Source organism: Urocitellus parryii, chromosome 9 (genome assembly GCF_045843805.1).
Source record: "Urocitellus parryii isolate mUroPar1 chromosome 9, mUroPar1.hap1, whole genome shotgun sequence".
Classification (NCBI taxonomy): Eukaryota; Metazoa; Chordata; class Mammalia; order Rodentia; family Sciuridae; genus Urocitellus; species Urocitellus parryii.
Genome location: NC_135539.1, coordinates 107,389,519 through 107,407,815, shown reverse-complemented (window position 1 = coordinate 107,407,815; position 18,297 = coordinate 107,389,519). Strand labels below are relative to the sequence as shown.

General features: G+C 38.7%; 1 protein-coding gene across 2 annotated transcripts in view; it reads left to right on the top strand.

The window, feature by feature from the left end:
- Positions 1–18,076, top strand: part of Traf5 (TNF receptor associated factor 5) — a 43,133-nt gene extending 25,057 nt beyond the window's left edge. The window contains exons 3-11 of one of the 2 annotated variants that reach the window (XM_026387536.2): positions 901–958; positions 3,556–3,657; positions 6,713–6,877; positions 7,472–7,549; positions 7,836–7,910; positions 10,629–10,721; positions 13,096–13,236; positions 14,627–14,795; positions 15,712–18,076. In XM_026387536.2, the coding sequence (XP_026243321.2) occupies positions 901–958; positions 3,556–3,657; positions 6,713–6,877; positions 7,472–7,549; positions 7,836–7,910; positions 10,629–10,721; positions 13,096–13,236; positions 14,627–14,795; positions 15,712–16,289 (1,459 nt within the window). In that variant the 3' untranslated portion in view covers positions 16,290–18,076. Of the gene's footprint in view, positions 1–900; positions 959–3,362; positions 3,419–3,555; positions 3,658–6,712; positions 6,878–7,471; positions 7,550–7,835; positions 7,911–10,628; positions 10,722–13,095; positions 13,237–14,626; positions 14,796–15,711 lie in introns of those variants that run through there. The other variant, XM_026387537.2, reaches the window with a different exon arrangement.
- The last annotated feature ends 221 nt before the right edge of the window (positions 18,077–18,297 follow it).

Sequence of the window (18,297 nt, the reverse complement as noted above, 5' to 3'; positions counted from 1 at the left end):
GTTAGTCAGATTTCCATCACTATAACAAAACACCTGAGATAATTAATTTATGAGAAAAGGCTTATTTTAGCTCTCATTTTTGGCGATTCCAGTCCCAAATGATCAATTGGCCCTGATATTATGGGCCTGTGGCAAGGTAGCACATCGAGGCAAGGGCATGTGGTGGAGAAAAAACACTTACCTTATCAGACAGGAAACAAAGGAAAAGGAGAGAAAGGGGCTTGGGTCTCACTATCCCACTCCAAGGGCATGCCCCCAATGACCTAAGGACCTACCACTAGGCCCCAGCTCCCAAAGGTTCTACCATCTCCCAATAGAACCAGCCTGGGGACCAATCCTTTAACACATGGGCCTTTGGGGACATTCAACATCCCAACTGTAGCAGCCTGGGTCATGCCATTTTGAAGATCAGGAGAGGTGAAGAAGCATTCTAAGGGGGCTTCTATAGGGTCATCAAGGCAGTTGTTTTATCCTGCTGACTTTGAAAAGGGTTATCAAGCACATTCTTATTTACTCACATGTTCATACATTCAGCACTTGCTCTCCTAAGCTCTAGTGTAGGGAGGTGAACAGCTAGAGTATAGTGTGGAAAAGGACCTGACATATGTCTTCTAGAATGTCTCAGCCAAGTGAAGGAGACAGATTATGGCAAAGGACAGGGGCATTTAACACTGTCTGGGGGACTCCATTTTTGACTATATACTGAAGGATGAATGGGAGTTTTTCAGGTAGACTGAAAGAAGGAGGGGCCCAGGGGTGCCTTCTGGGTAGAGAATAGCATGTGCAAAGTCAAGGTCCAGCCACCCAGGGATGGAGTGTAGCTAGAGTACTAGACTGCTCTTAAAAAAGCAATTGAGGTTAAATGTCTAATTCTGGCTCTATTTTTATTTTTCTCTCCAGAGAATTAAATGCAGTGCCAATCTGCCCTGTAGATAAGGAGGTTATCAAATCTCAGGAGGTAAGAAAATCACTGCTTTGCCTTAGCATCTGTCTGGGTGATAGTGAAGAAGAAGCTGGCGTCCTGGGTTGGAATTGGACCTTAAGGAGAGTGGTCAAGGGGGACCTTCCTTGGAGCCTCTATTTCTCTGTTTTCGGGTCAAGTCAGACCCTCCTACCCCTATTTGAGAGAAGCTTGCCTGGGTCTTTGCTGACCACACCTCCCCCCCAGGTCTCCTCTCCTGCTTCTTCCTCACCCACTTCCTACACTAGCTTTAGCCACCCCAAGCTGCTGGGAGAAGTAGAGCATCCTGCCTAGATTTCACCTTTTCATCTGGTTGATCCCTAAAACTTCCTTTTATTATATGTTTGTTAACAGCTTTATTGAGATATAATTCACATACCATGAAATTTACCTATTAAAGTGTAGAGTTCAGTAGTTTATAGTGTGTTTACAGGTTATTAAGCTACCATAGTATCTAATTCTAGAATATTGTCATTACCCCAAGAAGCAACCCCATGTCCAGTGCTGTAGTTACTCCCCACCCTCCCTCATCCCCAGCCCTTGTAAACTACTAATCTAGTTTCTGCTTCTATGGATTTTCTATTCTGGATATTTTTATATAAGTAGAATCACATAATATGTGACTTCTTGTATCTGGGTTATTTTACAGCATAATGTTTTCAAGGTTCATCCATGTTGTAGAACATATCAGTACCAAATTCATTTTTATTGCTGAATATCATTTCTTTGTATAGATATACCACTTTTGTTTGTCCATTCATTAGCTAATGGACACTTGGGTTGTTTCCCTTTTGAACTATAATGAGTAATACTGCTATAAACATTCATATACAAGTGTTTATGTATTCCTATATATTTCTCTTAATTATCTAAGAATGGAATTACTGGGTCATACTCTATGTTTAACATTATGAAAACTGCCAGAGTGTTTTTCCAAAGCAACTGAACCATTTCTTTCTTTCTTTCTTTTTTTGATTCACTCTTTTTCCTTTTCTTTATTGGTTCTTTTAAGTTATATATTACAGTAGAATTCATTTTGATATAATTATAAAACATGGAATATATATTATATATGTGTGTAGTGTGTGATAGATATATATGTGTATATATATAGGCTCTTGTATCTAGTTTTTTTAATTTCTCCAGACCTCATAAAAATTTGCTATTCTGTCTTTTTTGAGTATAGCCTTACCTTGTATGTGAAGTGAATTCATTTGTGGTTTTAATTGCTTTTCCCCCTTGGCTAATAGTATCTTTTCATATGCTTATTGGCAAAAATGACTATTCAATTCCTTTGCCTCTCTCTCTCTCTCTCTCTCTTTTTTTTTAAGTGCTGAGGATTGAACCCAGGGCCCTGTGCATGCAAAGCAAGCACTCTACCAACTGAGCTATATCCCCAGTTTCTCCTTTGCCTCCTTTTTAATTGGGTGATTTGTAATTGTTGAGTTATAAAAGTTCTTTGTATATTCTGGATACAAATTTCTTATCAGATATATGATTTGCAAATATTTTTCTCTCATTCTGTAGGTTGTTTTCATTTTCTTGATGGTGTACTTTGAAGCACAAAAATTAATCATTTTGATTTTAAGTCCAATTTCTTTGGTTGCTTGTTCTTTTGGTGTTGTATCTAAGAAACTCTTGTATAATTTATGATCATGAAGCTCTTCTCTCTTAAGCTTTCCCTTAATTAGATTCAGTTTTCTTCCTCTAATATTGTGTTGCAGGATGTCCAAGCTTTACTTTCTCTGGGGCCTTCCCAAGCACCTGGTCTGATGTCCTTGCTTCTTCTCTAAACTCTTTATGATGGGTTTTGCAAATGCTTCTCAGAGGACTGTGCTATACCTAATGTCTGTCTGACCCACAAGATTAGGGCGGGGGTGGGGGGGTTGGCATACTACACCTTGGAGCAAACTTAGCCCACCACCTGTTTTCATATGATCTGTTAGCTAGGAAAATGGTTTTTGGTTTTATGTTTTTTTAAAAAAGGGGTTGAATTTCAAAATAAAAATTTACTTTAAAAATCAGAAAATGAGTAATTTTTGTGACACATGAAAAGTATATGAAATTCAAATTTCAGTGTCTGTAAATGTTTTATTGAAACACAGTCATGTCTGTTCCTGTAAGTATTGCGTGCGAAAGTTGAAATAAGGCAATAGAGATGGTTGTTATGTGGCTTACAAAGCTTAAAATATTTGCTGTCTGACAGAGAAAGTTTGCCAACTCCTGGTTAGTGCTGAATAGCAAGTCAGCACAGCTTCAGGGACATTCTCTGATTTACCCTGGGACAGGAAGCTGAAAGCATCACCCTTGGCCACAGCTCCACCTCCTAACCTTTACTGTGTGGGGTCAGATTCACTATGCGATTCTCCCAGCAGTAGCAGCCTCTTGCACTGAGTCTTGAGTTACCTCCCTTGTGGGATGTATGTATCTGAGATGGCCTTTTCTTTTAGTGTGGTGGTGAGTGTGATATTTCCATTCCAACTACTAGAAGTTTCCACCTGACTTCAGAGATATACTTGAAGATCAAACTTACAGTAGCTTCATTTGCATTGCTGTTCAGCATCGGAATAAGACCTATCATCTTTATCTTTTAGGTGTTTAAAGACAATTGCTGCAAAAGAGAAGTTCTCAATTTATACGTATATTGCAAAAATGCTCCTGGATGTAATGCCAAGGTTATTCTGGGACGATACCAGGTTGGTATTACTTAGGACCAATGTTTGCCTTTGCCTTCTTTTAAGTAACATTTGTTAAACCTGTTGATGCCACAGTGCCTGGGTCAGCATGAGAGAGGAATTCACTGGCTTAGCCCCATAGGATTCCCAGTGAGTCATACAGTGAGTGGCAGTGCTATAGCTGCCAAGGACCAAGGTGTAGGAAGGACACAGGGGGTACATGCTTTACTTGGTAGGGATCACTGAGCCAAAACAGAGGGTGTTGGACATGCCAGGCAAAACGAATGCACAAACAAGACTGTGTCATTTGGGGGTAACTGAAGGAGTTGGAGTCCTTGAGGTCAGAGCCAGGCATGATGGTGAGGGTCCCTCCCTGAAAGCATCTGCTGTGTGTTGTTGTGGAGGGTGGGCTCTGATCTGCAGAGTTATGACCCAAGGCAGATCACACAGACCAGAAAGAAGTAGTATGTGGTTTAAAGGTGAGCTATTGATATGAGATGCCAACAACTTCCCCTGGCATATAGGGGAAGTGTAGGTGAAAAGATTCGAATTTCTTTCATTCTGTGGGAGAAGGCTATTAATGGGAAGCTGGAAAAGTGGCCCTGCCAGGCCCATATCAGGTTTGATCACACTGAATGAGGGAAGACTCAGGCATCACCAGCTTCCAGGGAATTGCCTGGAGGCTGCTGAAATTTTCCCCTTACACCCACACAGTTTGGAACAAGTATTTCAGATGATTCAGCCTTTTCTTTATCAAGCCTCCAAATCCCCCAGGCACTGAGGTAATAAATGTGTAAATGATTTCCTTCTTAACCCAGGGAGTGCTTTGGAGGCTCACAGAATATTTTTGCTTTCCTGTGACGGTTCTTGGCTACTTGCTATAAATGGTGGGGCCTAGAAGGAGGCCTCAGATCCAACTTTCTTGTCACTAAGCCCGTATAGAAAATTAGGCTCAAATGTGCCATCAGACAGCCATAGTGACCAGACCACAGGCTACTAGAGAACAGGGGCTAGTTTCTTTCAACCTGTTTGTTTGTTTCGTTTTGTTTTTAATTTCCTGCTAGGCGTGATGGCGGCGCACACCTGTAATTCCAGTGACTCAAGAGGCTAAGACAGAAGGATCACAAGTTTGAAGCCACCCTCAGCTTAGTGAGGCACTAAACAACTCAGCAAGACCCTGTCTCTAAATAAAATATAAAAAAGGGCTGGGGATGTGTCTCAGTGGTTAAGTGCCCCTGGGTTCAGTCCCTGGTACCAACCAAAAAAGAGAGAGAGAGAGAGAGAGAGAGAGAGAGAGAGAGAGCGAGCAAGCAAATGAGAGAGGTCACCCCTAACTACCTCCATCTGGAAATGTCCCTCCCCTATCAGATTACTTTTTCCTTTCCACCCAATTTCCTTTTATTTCTTGTCTGCTTCCCCCTTGTGTGGCAAGGTATAGGATCTTACAGGTAGCAGAATTTTGATGACTATTGACTGGGTGTGTTGTCTCAATGAAATTTGGAAATTTCAATGTTGATTTTTTTTATTTTTTATTTATTTATTTATTTATTTTAAAGAGAGAGGAGAGAGGAGAGAGAGAGAGAGAGAGAGAGAGAGAGAGAGAGAGAGAGAGAGAATTTTTAACATTTATTTTTTAGTTCTCGGCGGACACAACATCTTTGTTGGTATGTGGTGCTGAGGATCGAACCCGGGTCGCACGCATGCAAGGCGAGCGCGCTGCCGCTTGAGCCACATCCCCAGCCCCTCAATGTTGATTAATAAGAACCATTTGTTTCTTATTATCAGAAGCAAAGAAAAATAGCTATCATCTTTATCCTGCTGTTGAAAAAAGCTGCTCTTTTCCTTCAGAGAAGGGTTAGCACACTGCTTCTGCTAAGAGATAGACAGTAAATATTTTGGGCTCTTCAGGCTAGGTGGTCTCTATTCAATTACTCAGCCTTCCCACTTTAGAAGCAAGCAGCTGTAGACAGTATGTGAATGAACAGGCATTCAATAAAACTTTATTTACAAAGACATGTAGCCAGGCCAGATGCAGCCAGTTGGCCTTAGCTTGCCAACTCTGAAGCAGATTTACAGGGAGACAAGCTCACTAAGGTTTTGGTACCTTGTCAGCATCACAAGAATTTGCAATGATCTAATGGTTTTTATTGAGATATGCCTGCTTTTAAAAATCTGGAACATGAAGAACCGTAAAATGAACACTATCATGTCCTTAATCTCTAAGGTTCTAGTTAAGAATATTTCCTGATTTTTTTTTTTTTTTTTGGTGGGGGAAGGTGCCAGGGATTGAACTCAGGGGCACTTGACCACTGAGCCCCATCCCCAGCTCTATTTTGTATTTTATTTAGAGACAGGGTCTCACTGAGTTGCTTAGCACCTTGCTTTTGCTGAGGCTGGCTTTGAACTGACGATCCTCCTGCCTCAGCCTCCTGAACCACTGGGACAGGTGTGCACCACCGTGCCCAGCAAGAATATTTCCTGATTTTATAAGTCTGACCATTCCTGTTACCTTTGGCCCATGAACTCATGTTTTCTTCTCTCTCTCTCTTTTAACCACTTCTAGAACACCTTCCTTTCCTTCTTCTTAGTTCTTTACTTTCCTTCATTGAGTTAGGAGATGCCCCTTTCTCCTTCCTTCTTTTGCTTCTGTCTTTTACCATTTGCTATGCACAAACCAGCATGAGGTGCTGGGGATGGCGAAACAAAAGAAACAAAAAATGTCCTCAAAGAACTGGCAAGTTAATTGGCAAACCTAAGGAAAATATCCCAGGACTGACCTGAGAAAATGAGCAGATTCCTAGATCACCTAAAACAAATGGGATATGAATTTCCCTTCTCTTCTCCTGATTCCCACTAGACAAGGCTAGCTTTCAGAGCTCAGGTCCCAGCAGCCCTCTCCATGTCCTGTCCTTAGCAGATGCAGTGGGTGGCCTCAGGGACAGCCGGGGAAACGTTGCCCCCTCCTCCCCTGTGCCAGTCTTCCTGCCCAGCTGCGCCCCTCTTCTCTTGCCCTCACTGGACCTCCAGCTGGTCCTTCCCACCACCCTGTTCTGCAGCCTGTTGTTACCCCTCACAGGACCACCTTCAGCAGTGCTTGCTTCAAGCTGTGCAGTGTTCTAACAAGAACTGTCGGGAAGCAGTCCTCCGGAAAGACCTGAAGGAGCATTTGAGCGCATACTGTCAGTTTCGAGAGGAAAAATGCCTTTATTGCAAAAAGGATGTGGTAGTGATCAACCTACAGGTAAGAAGCACAGTCGTCTCTGTGGGGCTGTGTTCCGAGTGGTTGCAGTGAGGCAGGTGGGATACCAGAAGCACATTTCTGCATTTATTTATGTACAGAATCAGGTCTATAGAGTGAGATTATCTGAGTTCGAAAGGCTCTTGCTGGCAGGACTCTGTTCACTGATCACTGGCAAAAATAGCACTTGAACACCTGCCGTGTGTGAGTGTGGATGGAGTGGCGTGAAGCCTGGATCACAGGGAAGTGACTCGGATGGCTACACTCCAGATTGTGTGATCTAGCTGTAGAGGCTGGATGTAGGCAGGCAAAAGAGACCACGGGTACCTTTCACATGTGCCAGAGCAGCTACACTGGTAATTCCCCAGGCTGCCTTCTTTGAACCCCATGCCCTCTGACCTTCTTTTGGAATAATCAACAAATTTAAATTTTAAATTGAATTCATTTTCACTCAGAAAGCAAACTTTTTTGGAACTAAGCCATAACTTCCTGTGGAGAGCAAGACACATGAAATATATCCCCAAAGAGACAAGCCTTCAATCACTGTGAGGCCACAAAAGAGACTTTCTCTGTTTTTCATCACTTTCTCTCTTTCAGAATCATGAAGAAAACTTGTGTCCTGAGTACCCGGTATCTTGTCCCAACAAGTGTTTGCAGATTATTCCAAGAACTAAGGTGATTAAATAGTCCTCTCTGTAGATTCTATGTAAGATAAGTTTTAAGCAATCAATCATTGTGGTGTTTGACAAAATTCCATAGGCAAAGGCCCATGGTAAATGTGTGTCTATCTTCCCTTTTCTTTGCTCTAAGAACTCTTAGATTTCATCCCAGCTTTTACCAGCTTCTCTCCTTTCCCCGGTTCCTCCATTCCTCCCAAGCCACCCCTGACTCCCTGCAGTTATACCAGACAGTTGAATAATCGGAGGCGAGTCTCTGTAGCTGAAGGTTGTCTATTTTGCAGGTGAATGAACATCTGGCTGTGTGTCCTGAAGCCGAACAAGACTGTCCTTTTAAGCACTATGGCTGTACTGTAAAGGTATGGGATGTCTTTTTTTTTTTTTAATATTTTTTAGCTGTTGATGGACCCTTATTTAATTTCCTTATATGTGGTTCTGAGAATCGAACCCAGCGCCTACACATGTGAGGCAAGCACTGTACCACTACTGAGCTGCAACCCCAGCCCTAGGAGATGTCTTTTTCTTCCTTGCATTCTATTCTGAAACTCACTTGGTGAGTCCATTATACTCATTGATTTCATTTAGGATGTATAAGGACATAGAATTTTGAGAACTTTGAGATTAGGTTTCTCCAGAGAAGCAGAACTTAATATATAAACACACACACATGGGGTAGAATTTCTTTTAAGGAATTGGCTCCTGCAGTTGTGGGGGTTAGGCAGGCCAGTGATCTGGAAACTTGCACTGGAATTTCTGTGTTGTAGTCTTTAGAAGCAGCGCTTCTTCAGGAATCTTAATTCTTTGCTGGTAAGGCCTTCAACTGATTGGATGGGACCCATCCACATTGCACATGGGTAATATTCACTTAAGGTCTACCAATTGTGTTAATCACAACTACAAAAATACCTTCACAGCAACGCCTAGATGAGTTTTGACCAAACAATTAGGCACCATAGCTCAGTCAGGTTGACACATAATATTAACCATCATAGTAATAATTTCTAATTCTGGCTCTACTTTCTTCATCACCTTTTGGAACCTTCCAGCATCCCATCATTACAAATCTTGGTTTTATGGTACTTCTATATATCACCAATCATTTTGAAGAAAAGTGACTTAAAATCATGTTTAAAATTTATTTTATAGATTTTTTTATTGCTTTGAAAATTTATTTTTACTTTTGTTACTTTTTAAATGCCTTCAAAACAATTCTTCAATAAATTATGTATCAAATTAAAAATAAAAGAAAATGGAGTCTGATCTCTACTTCAGTTCTTTAAACAGATTTCAAATGGATCAAAGTTGTAGACATTTAAATATATCTTGCTTTGTATTATCATTCCAGGTTTTCTGAAAATCTAAATCCAAAATAAAGTTTATTTTAAAAATTCTAAAAATACTAGAAAAAAGATGAGTGGATTTTTTTCTTCTTTTTTTTTGGAGGGGGAGGTACTGGGGATTGAACCCAGGCGTGTTCTACATCTGAGCTATATCTCAAGCACTTTTTACTTTTTATTTTGAGACAGAGACTCACTAAGTGGCTGAGACTGGGATTACAGGTGTGTGCCTTTACACCAGGCTGAATTTTTTCATTCCCTAAAATAAAGAAGCCCTTTCTTAGATGACTAAGTATAACATCAGAAATCATCTTTTTTGGGGGGTGGGATCACTTAACCACTGAGCCACATCCTCAGTCCTTTTTCATATTTATTTAGATACAGGGTCTCATATAGTTGATTAGCATCTTGCTAAATTGCTGAGGCTGGCTTTGAACTCAAGATCCTCCTGCCTCAGCCTCCTGGGATTACAGGTGTGTACCACCACCCATGGCCCAGAAGTCGTCATTTTTTAAATTTAATCACAAATATTTAAAACTTCTGAGTGTGTTGGATTTCTAAAATACCATAAATAATAACGTCAAATGGCAAACCACAAATTTGGAGAGGCGGGAGAATCTCCAACATGACTAGACCAAAAAAAATGGGAGTTGTTTTCTTTATTATACAAATAATTATTACATATGAATAAGTTATTCAACTTAATAGGAAAGTAGGCAAAGGAAAAAATGAGCAATTTCAGAAAAAAAATCCAGTTGACTTATAGATGTAAGAAGAGGTGCTCAATTTCACTCTTACATAAATATAACAGGAAATATAATTTCACCATCAAATTGACAAAGACTAGGGCTGGGGATGTGGCTCAAGCGGTAGCGCGCTCGCCTGGCATGCGTGCGACCCGGGTTCGATCCTCAGCACCACATACCAACAAAGATGTTGTGTCTGCCGAGAACTAAAAAATAAATATTAAAAATTCTCTCTCTCTCTCTCTTCTCTCCCCTCTCTCACTTTCTCAAAAAAAAAATTGACAAAGACTAAAAAAATTATAGTATGTAGTTGTTTTCAAGGGTAGTTTTATTATATCTATGAAAATTAGAAATTAACCCAAGGCTGAGCATATAGTTCAATTGGTAGAGTGCTTGCCTGACATGCACATGGCCCTGGGTTCAATCCCAAGCATCACACACATACACACACACACACACATACAACACACACAAAGAACCCATATATTAACCCTGCAATTCTTCTACTAAGAATTTATTACAGAAATCTTTTCTTAAGTGTACAGTGATCACACACATATACAAACACACACACACAACAGTGCATATTGTAGCATTGTTTGTATAGCAAACTCCCCAACACAACAACCTTTGAGTTTATCAATAGAGGACCAACTATATAATTATATATTCATATTTTAGAATATTATGCATCTCATAAGCAGAATGAGATAAATAGAAAAAAAAGAAATAGCATCTCATTTATGTTATATATAGGGTAAAGATTCTCTGTGTAAGTAAGTTTAAGATTGCCTCATGGGTACTATAGAACCCCAAAGCTGGAAAAGAGACTTGGTGGAGTCAGTTTTCCAGCAACCCACCTAGAGAGGGTTGCATATTTCAACTCTTATAGCAAGCAAAGTTGCTAAGCTTCTGCATTAGCAAAATATTCCACTGCTTTTCTTATTTTTGGAGCCTCTCAGTCACTGGACTTCTTTTTCTCTTAATCTTGAAGGATAAGCGGGGGAACCTGCAGGAGCATGAACATTCAGCCTTGCGGGAACACATGCTTCTGGTTTTAGAAAAGAACTTTCAATTAGAAGAACAGGTAAGTCTTCACGAATTCACAGATAAAGGGAGGCCATGGAATTGCTGGGGTTTGCCTGTTTTATTTTGCTACTTTTACATTCTTCTCTGTTCAGTATAAGTTGTTTGGAGATAGATGTTTTTCTACCAGTGGCCAGACAGGCTCATAGGATTATAGAACCTTAGGACTGGAAGGTAATTTTGAGATCTTAAGGTACAACCTCCTTATTCAAGAGATGATGTAACCAAGCTCAAAGAAATGTTGATGTGTTTGTAACTGATAGGTAGTAGAATTCAATCTCAAGTCCATCTCTTCTGACTTTAAATCCAGTGTGCTTCATGGTGTACTTTACAGCCTCACCATAGCCTGTCCACACACTTTTCAGTTCTTACCTGGCATGCAGTAGGTGTTTAATGGTTTTTTTTCCTTCCTTCTCTCTTTGACATACTTTGACATACTCTATTTAAGCTCTGAGTACAGTGCCTGGTACATAATAAGCATTAAGTGGAGGCAAGATGCTAGAGGTGGTGGTGGTGAAGGCTCATGTGAATGGGATGACGAGGGAGCATGGAGAGACATTCTGAGGTTGAAAGGGATTGCTGTAAGCTTGGAAGGTGGGGAACATAGGAATTATTATTAATAATCATTAATGAGATGGACTCCACAAGGACAGGATAAGGTTAGAAGTGATGGCAGGGAGAAGGGATGCTGACTTTGCTTTGGTTCTAAGTAGAAATCTGCCCCAGTGGTCTACAAAGAAGATTCTGAGGCCCAAGGTCAAGAGCTTGTTATGATAGTTTAAGCATGCATTCATTAGGCACACATGCAGTACCTTCTGTGTGCCAGGACTGTGCTAGGCCCTGGTGATAAATGAATGAGATATAGCCTCAAGAAACAGTTTAGTGGAGTAAAAGGAACAAAACAACAACAAAAGCAAATTGTAAGAGTGGTAAGGATAAGTTATACATAGGAATGTAGATAGAGTATTATGTAGATAGGGTAATCTGAGTAGATAGTATTGGTCAGGAAATATTTCTGAGAAGATGTACCCTTGAATGGCAGCTTAAAAAGCTGCCAACTTAAAAAGTTTTAGATGAAGATGGAAGTGTTTGAGTGAGCAGGGACTGATGGGAACTAGGAGTTGTGTAATCTTGATGGCCAGGTTGAACTTAGGTTCTGATGGGCATGAGCCCAAAAGCATAGCCAGGGGCAGATCAAGTAGGGGGCCCAGTGTAACCTGTAAAAGAAGAACACACATTTTAAGTGGGGAAGGCATGAGATCAGATTTATCTCTTAATATTCTGGTCACAGTATGGAGCATGAATTGACTAAAGACAAGGAGAGCATTCATGCACTCATTTATTAAACAAATATTTACCAAGCACCTATACCCATTCAGTCGCTGGAGTTACAGTGGACTGTGAAATCTTCATCAATCCAGTTCCCACAGAACTTCCTGGTATATGTCAGGGTAGAAGGTGTAATGTAGGCCCAGTTAGGAAGCTGTTTGTCACAGCTCAGGTGAGAAATAATGAAGGTTGAAATGAGAGGAAGTGAGAAATGGTTTTAAGAACTTTTTTGTTTGTAGTCTTGTGTTTTAGGAGTTAAAAGTTGGCAAACATTCCAGATTGAATGGATGTGAGGATAAGAGAAGGGTTGTCTAGGATTGCTTTTAAGTTTCTGGTTGTTTCCCTCAAATAGATTACAAATTCTAAGTAAACGGACTACTCGTTTGTTTTGCCTACTACTTCCTAGTTCATATGCTGGGAGGGTTACTTAAACCCTCTTCTGTTTTATCTTCTTAAAAAAAAGTGGAACAAATATTTGCACCTTAACTTATAGGGTTCTTTGAAGATTAAAAGAGCTAATAAATATAAGGGTATGATAGAAATTGGGAAGAAAATGCTTTAAACATTACTAAAATATAGGAAAAAAATACTTTAAAATCATGTACATATAATATATAATGTAAATTACATATACGTTAAATATTATGTATATAATATATAACTTATTTATATACATATATGTTATTTATATTACATATGTTATTATTACATATACATTATATATTATATACATAATATATAATGTGGTATGGTGATCAGTACTCTGGTTGTTTAGTAAGTGTGTACTTGAATGGGTGAAGTGAACAAGTTCAGTAAATTCAGCTAAGTGATGTCATTTTATTAGATGAACCATCATAATAGGTTAAGTATAGAACAAGCTGATGAGAAATTCTGTGGGTCCGATTTTTAGAAACCACCTGCAAATGTTTTCCTAGAATTTATGTATATTTTTCCTAGAAACACATTCCTAACTGCAAGGACTGTTTTAGCCGGAATATATACATTTTAATGACCTCATTTTTTCTCATTCACATCCCTGTTACTAGATTTCTGACTTATATAAGAGCCTAGAACAAAAAGAAAGTAAAATCCAGAAGCTAGCAGAAACTGTAAAGACATTTGAAAAGGAATTCAAGCAGTTTTCACAGTTATTTGGCAAAAATGGAAGCTTTCTCTCAAATATCCAGGTGAGAAATGGCCTTTTTACTCAATGCAAATATCTGGCTTTTTCTTTGAGCTTTTAAAGTGGAAATAATTTTAAATATATAGATATACAATAAGAATAAGATGGTGCAAATAACATATCCTCTGCCCAGATTCATCCATTGTCAATGTTTTGTCCCATTTGCTTCATTTGCACCTTTCCCCCTCCAGCAAGTGTGTGTGTGTGCACACACGTGTGTGAGTTTTTTCTTTCTGAACCATTGGGAATGCACTACAAATATTACAAACTTTTACCTCTTCGTGCTTCAGTATTTATTTCCTAATAAAGATCATCTTTTTCATAAGCCCACCACATGTAGAAATGTCAATAAATTTAATATTTATATAATACTTTCATATAACTTAGGGAATTAGGGTTTTAATTAATGTTGGGTGAGTATTATTTTATTTCAAATTCTTTGAGAGCATCTGTAGTTCTGCATTTTGTAGGGAACAAAGTGAAACTATTCCCTTGGAGAGAAAATGCTTTAAGCATCATTAAAATATAGAACAAAATTACTTTGTAAATCATGAATGTTAAATAATCACACATGGATTCCTAATGAATAATGTCTTCAACATGATTAAAAATTCAGAGTGAAAGATTTCAAGACATATAGAATGATTAGTATATTTGAAATCTAGTTTATCCCAGAAAACCTAGAAATCTAGGCCATATAATTTTCATACTTAGTCAGCATATTTAATTTGTGTGTGTATAATATGTGTGTATATTTACATATACATATATTTGCATGTTTATGTGTGTATAAATATTTGTGTCCAGGAAAAAAGTAATACATTATATGTTACTTTCTCAATTCTGGTATTGGTTTAATACAAAGACCAACCAGTTAGAATGAAGGCACTTAGGACAAGGTAGTTTTATTTCATCTCTTTCACCCAAGAGAACAATTAAACATTTAGGTCTCTTCAGGCCTTCAGTTCCACTTGCAGTGCTCAGGCTGGAATAGGTGGGTCTGTTTGCAGGACCCTCTGCCTTCTAGCAGAGCAGGAGTGAATCTAGAAAGCAGCATCTAAGAGAAGGAAGTGATAAGGCAAGAGGAGAGACAACCAGAGAAAGACATATAAATATGGGTTAGAGAAACAAGCACAGAAAAACTGGAGGAGGAGTAAAAATTAAGAAGAAAGGTTCAAAGATTTGGAACAGTAGTTGGGATAAGAGAGGAGGAGGAAGGTAATTAGGAGCTTGTCTCTCTGAAGTCCTCATTGATTTTTCTGAATTGTGTATTTTTCATTTCATTAATTGATTAAGTAACAAATGTTTTGAGTTGAAAGATTTTAATCTCAACACATCACTAAAATATTGACTTAAAAGTTATTTTAACGTTATGATCCATTTTCTGCTGAAAGGTTCTTGCCAGTCACATGGACAAGTCTGCTTGGCTAGAAGCTCAAGTGCGTCAGTTATTACAAATGGTTAACCAGCAACAAAATAAATTTGACCTAAGGCCTTTGATGGAAGCGATTGATACGATGAAACAGAAAATTACCCTATTAGAAACCAATGATCAAAGATTAGGTATGTCTAATATTTTACTTCTCTTTTGGTGATTCATTTATCGGCATGTATGCATGACACAAGCAAACATCTTGTAGAATAATCACATCTCTCCAGGATAAATAATGGCTGAATTTATTATTTGTAAAAAAGGAGTGTGAGATTCTGGCTGCTCAGGCAAAAATGAGGGAGGCTTGAATGGGGAGGGAAACAGCAAGGGGTAGAAATGGGCCAGGAAATTCCAAGAACAGGGAGTGGTGATTTTTAAGGAAAGTGGAAAATGAGAAAGTTAAGGGAGAATGTGATAAGATGATTTTTAGATGTCAAAAAACCAGAAGAGTTTGGCTATTTAAAAGAGTTCTGATTAGAAGAGTATGGGACTCACCATGTCAATTCATGCTATGCAAATGCAGTGTTTGATCTACACTTTGGCAAGCCTTTTAAGAGTACACATTCTTAGCAAGGCGTTCATGCCTGAAATCTCAGTGACTCAGGAAGGATGAAGCAGGAGGATCATGAGTTCAAAGCCAACCTCAGCAAAAGGTCCTAAGCAGGCCCTTAGCCAGGCCCTAAGCAACTTTGCAAAACACTGTCTTAAAATAAAAAAAAAAAAAATTAAAAAGAACTGGATATGGCTCAGTGATTAAGCCAAGCACTCATGGGCTCAGTCCCCAGATTAAAAACACACACACACACACACACACACACACACACACATTTCTTTGTGTATGTGTGTTTTGTTTTGTTTTGTTTGCAAAGACTTACTGTTCACTGAGTTAATATTATTAATATAAGTGGTTCATTTATGGGCATTGAATTCAGTCCATCGTTAGGAGTCAGAATTTTATTGTTTCTCTTCAGGTAATAAAATTCCACTTTGGGCAAATTTTAAAGAAACTTCTTAGGCGATGAAACCTTTTGTTTGTTTCCTTTGCAGTTGTTTTAGAAGGGGAGACTAACAAACATGATGCACACATTAATATTCATAAAGCACAGTTGAATAAAAATGAAGAGCGATTTAAACTGCTGGAGGGTGCCTGCTATAATGGAAAGCTCATTTGGAAGGTGACAGACTACAAGATGAAGAAGAAGGAGGCAGTGGACGGGCACATAGTGTCCATCTTCAGTCAACCCTTCTACACCAGCCGCTGTGGCTATAGGCTCTGTGCCAGAGCATACCTGAATGGGGATGGGTCTGGCAAGGGAACCCACCTGTCCCTGTACTTTGTGGTGATGCGAGGAGAGTTTGACTCACTCTTGCAGTGGCCATTTAAGCAGAGGGTAACTCTGATGCTTCTGGACCAAAGTGGCAAAAAGAACCACATAATGGAGACCTTCAAAGCTGACCCCAATAGCAGCAGCTTTAAAAGACCTGATGGGGAGATGAACATTGCATCTGGCTGTCCCCGCTTTGTGGCTCATTCCACTTTGGAGAATGCGAAGAACACCTACATTAAAGATGACACCCTGTTCTTGAAAGTGGCTGTGGATTTAACTGATCTGGAGGATCTCTAGTTCACTGTTCCTGGGGTGATAGGAAAACTTCTTGGGTTCTAAAGCATGGTTCACTTGATTATCATATTGAGCTGGACTTCACTCAATGTATTTGGCTTTTTGCCTTTAATGTTTAAAGTCAGTTGAAAACGTCTAACTGCTGTCTTTTTACATTCTACTCTGGTAAAGTTTGTAATTTAAAAATCCTAGAATGTCCTATTTATATTTTTATCTCACAAAAGATGGTAAGTTTCTTGAAAACCAGGTTTGGGGCTTATCTCTTTTGTTGGTGCTTAGTGAGGTGTATCAGACACTCTACAGTATTCAATGTTGTTGAGGACACAGAAGTATTAGAATTCCCAACTGAAAAATATTTTTGTATTTATTGTTTGGAATGTTGACTCTATCTCTGACCTTAAGACTGGAAAAGCCCTCTTTTCAAAGGTAGGCTGTTCCAGTTAAGTAGTGCATGACATAATTAGAAGTCAATATAATAGGCCCAGTTTGGACCCGATTTTTCATTTAAATACTAAATTTTGGGAAATTACTGCACTCTTAAATGTTTTCATGAAATTCACCAAAAGTCTTATACCAGTCTGCATAAGAACTGGTAAATGGCATAAACATTTTCATTCTTCTTCTTGAAGTAAACCAGAAAGCATTACATATTGTGTGTGTATGTGTATGTGCACACGCACATGAATGTATAGAGAGCTAGCCAGCTAAAGTGAAGATTTTATTAGGGTCTCTAATGTCACAAATGTGTAAAAGGAATTTAAAACCTAAGGAGAAAACCATTAAAATTTCGAGTGGCAGAAGTGCTCCCAATCCAAAACTGATTGCTGAAAATAGTATCTCCTTTTTCTTTTTGGAGACCTTTTGAATTTATAAATTGGTATGAAAATGGGTATTTAGTCAGCTTGTGAAGTTTCTTTTAGAGTCCTGAGTACTTTGCAAAGAACAGAAATGATCATATTCTTATACTTTTATCTGTATAGACCTAAGGGTGTATATATAAATCAAGATGAGTCAAAAACTGAAATACTGTTTTCCTGATTAGAAATAAATTATTACACCATTACCATTGCTCATATGTGGGCTGGCTCTCCTGAGCATGTAAGGACAAGTTACATGACCCAGTGGTCACTGAAGAGCAGCTCACTTGGGTGATGGCCATGCATCTTACACTTTCTAAAGAAGAAACATGATTAGGCTTATGGGAATTACGGGAATCTTACTCTCTTCTATGGTACTTCCAATATACTAAAGACTCCTATTGCAGGAATCACTCCAAAGGATTAAATTCAATGAAAAAAGTGCACAATGGAAAGAACTGTAGTGAATGAACTCTAATATAGTTAAAGGTCTACACATCACCTCAGACAAACTCAGGATGCATTCTGTAGCCCACAATGCCAGACCCAGAGGTTTCTGCATGTTTTTTCTGTGTTTAATCATGTCCAAGGTCACTCTCTGTGTCTCCGTTGAGTAAGAGGTCATTTTGTTGTAATTAGTTTTAAGCAGCTGATGTCGAAAACATTTAAAAGTGAATTTGTCAAAGTATTACCTATCTTATGCACATAAAATGTCTTCTATGCATACAAAATATGTCATGGTTTGCTTAGCAGTTCAGAGTCCCTTAATCACTGAAATAGTGATTAAGTGATCATAGATTAAGGAATAAAAAGTACACCTTTTGCAGAAGAGCTGTGATTTTTTAAAAGGTGAATTCTTGTAATCTAATTTTCCTCTCTTATGGTCTGAACTGTTTTTATTCTGTATAAACAAGACTTAAATTTTTATTTTCATTTTTGTCTACTGTCAGTTTTTGATGAAGAAAAAAACAATATTCTAGACATAATACTGGAGTTAACATCCTTGAAAAAGGTTTATAAGGATCACAGTAGGATGGGAGATGGGGGAACATATTAATACATTTTTAAAGTATATTGGCAACTAGTTTTATTTTATTTATTTTATTTTATTTTTTATTGTTGGTTGTTCAAAACATTACATAGTTCTTGATATA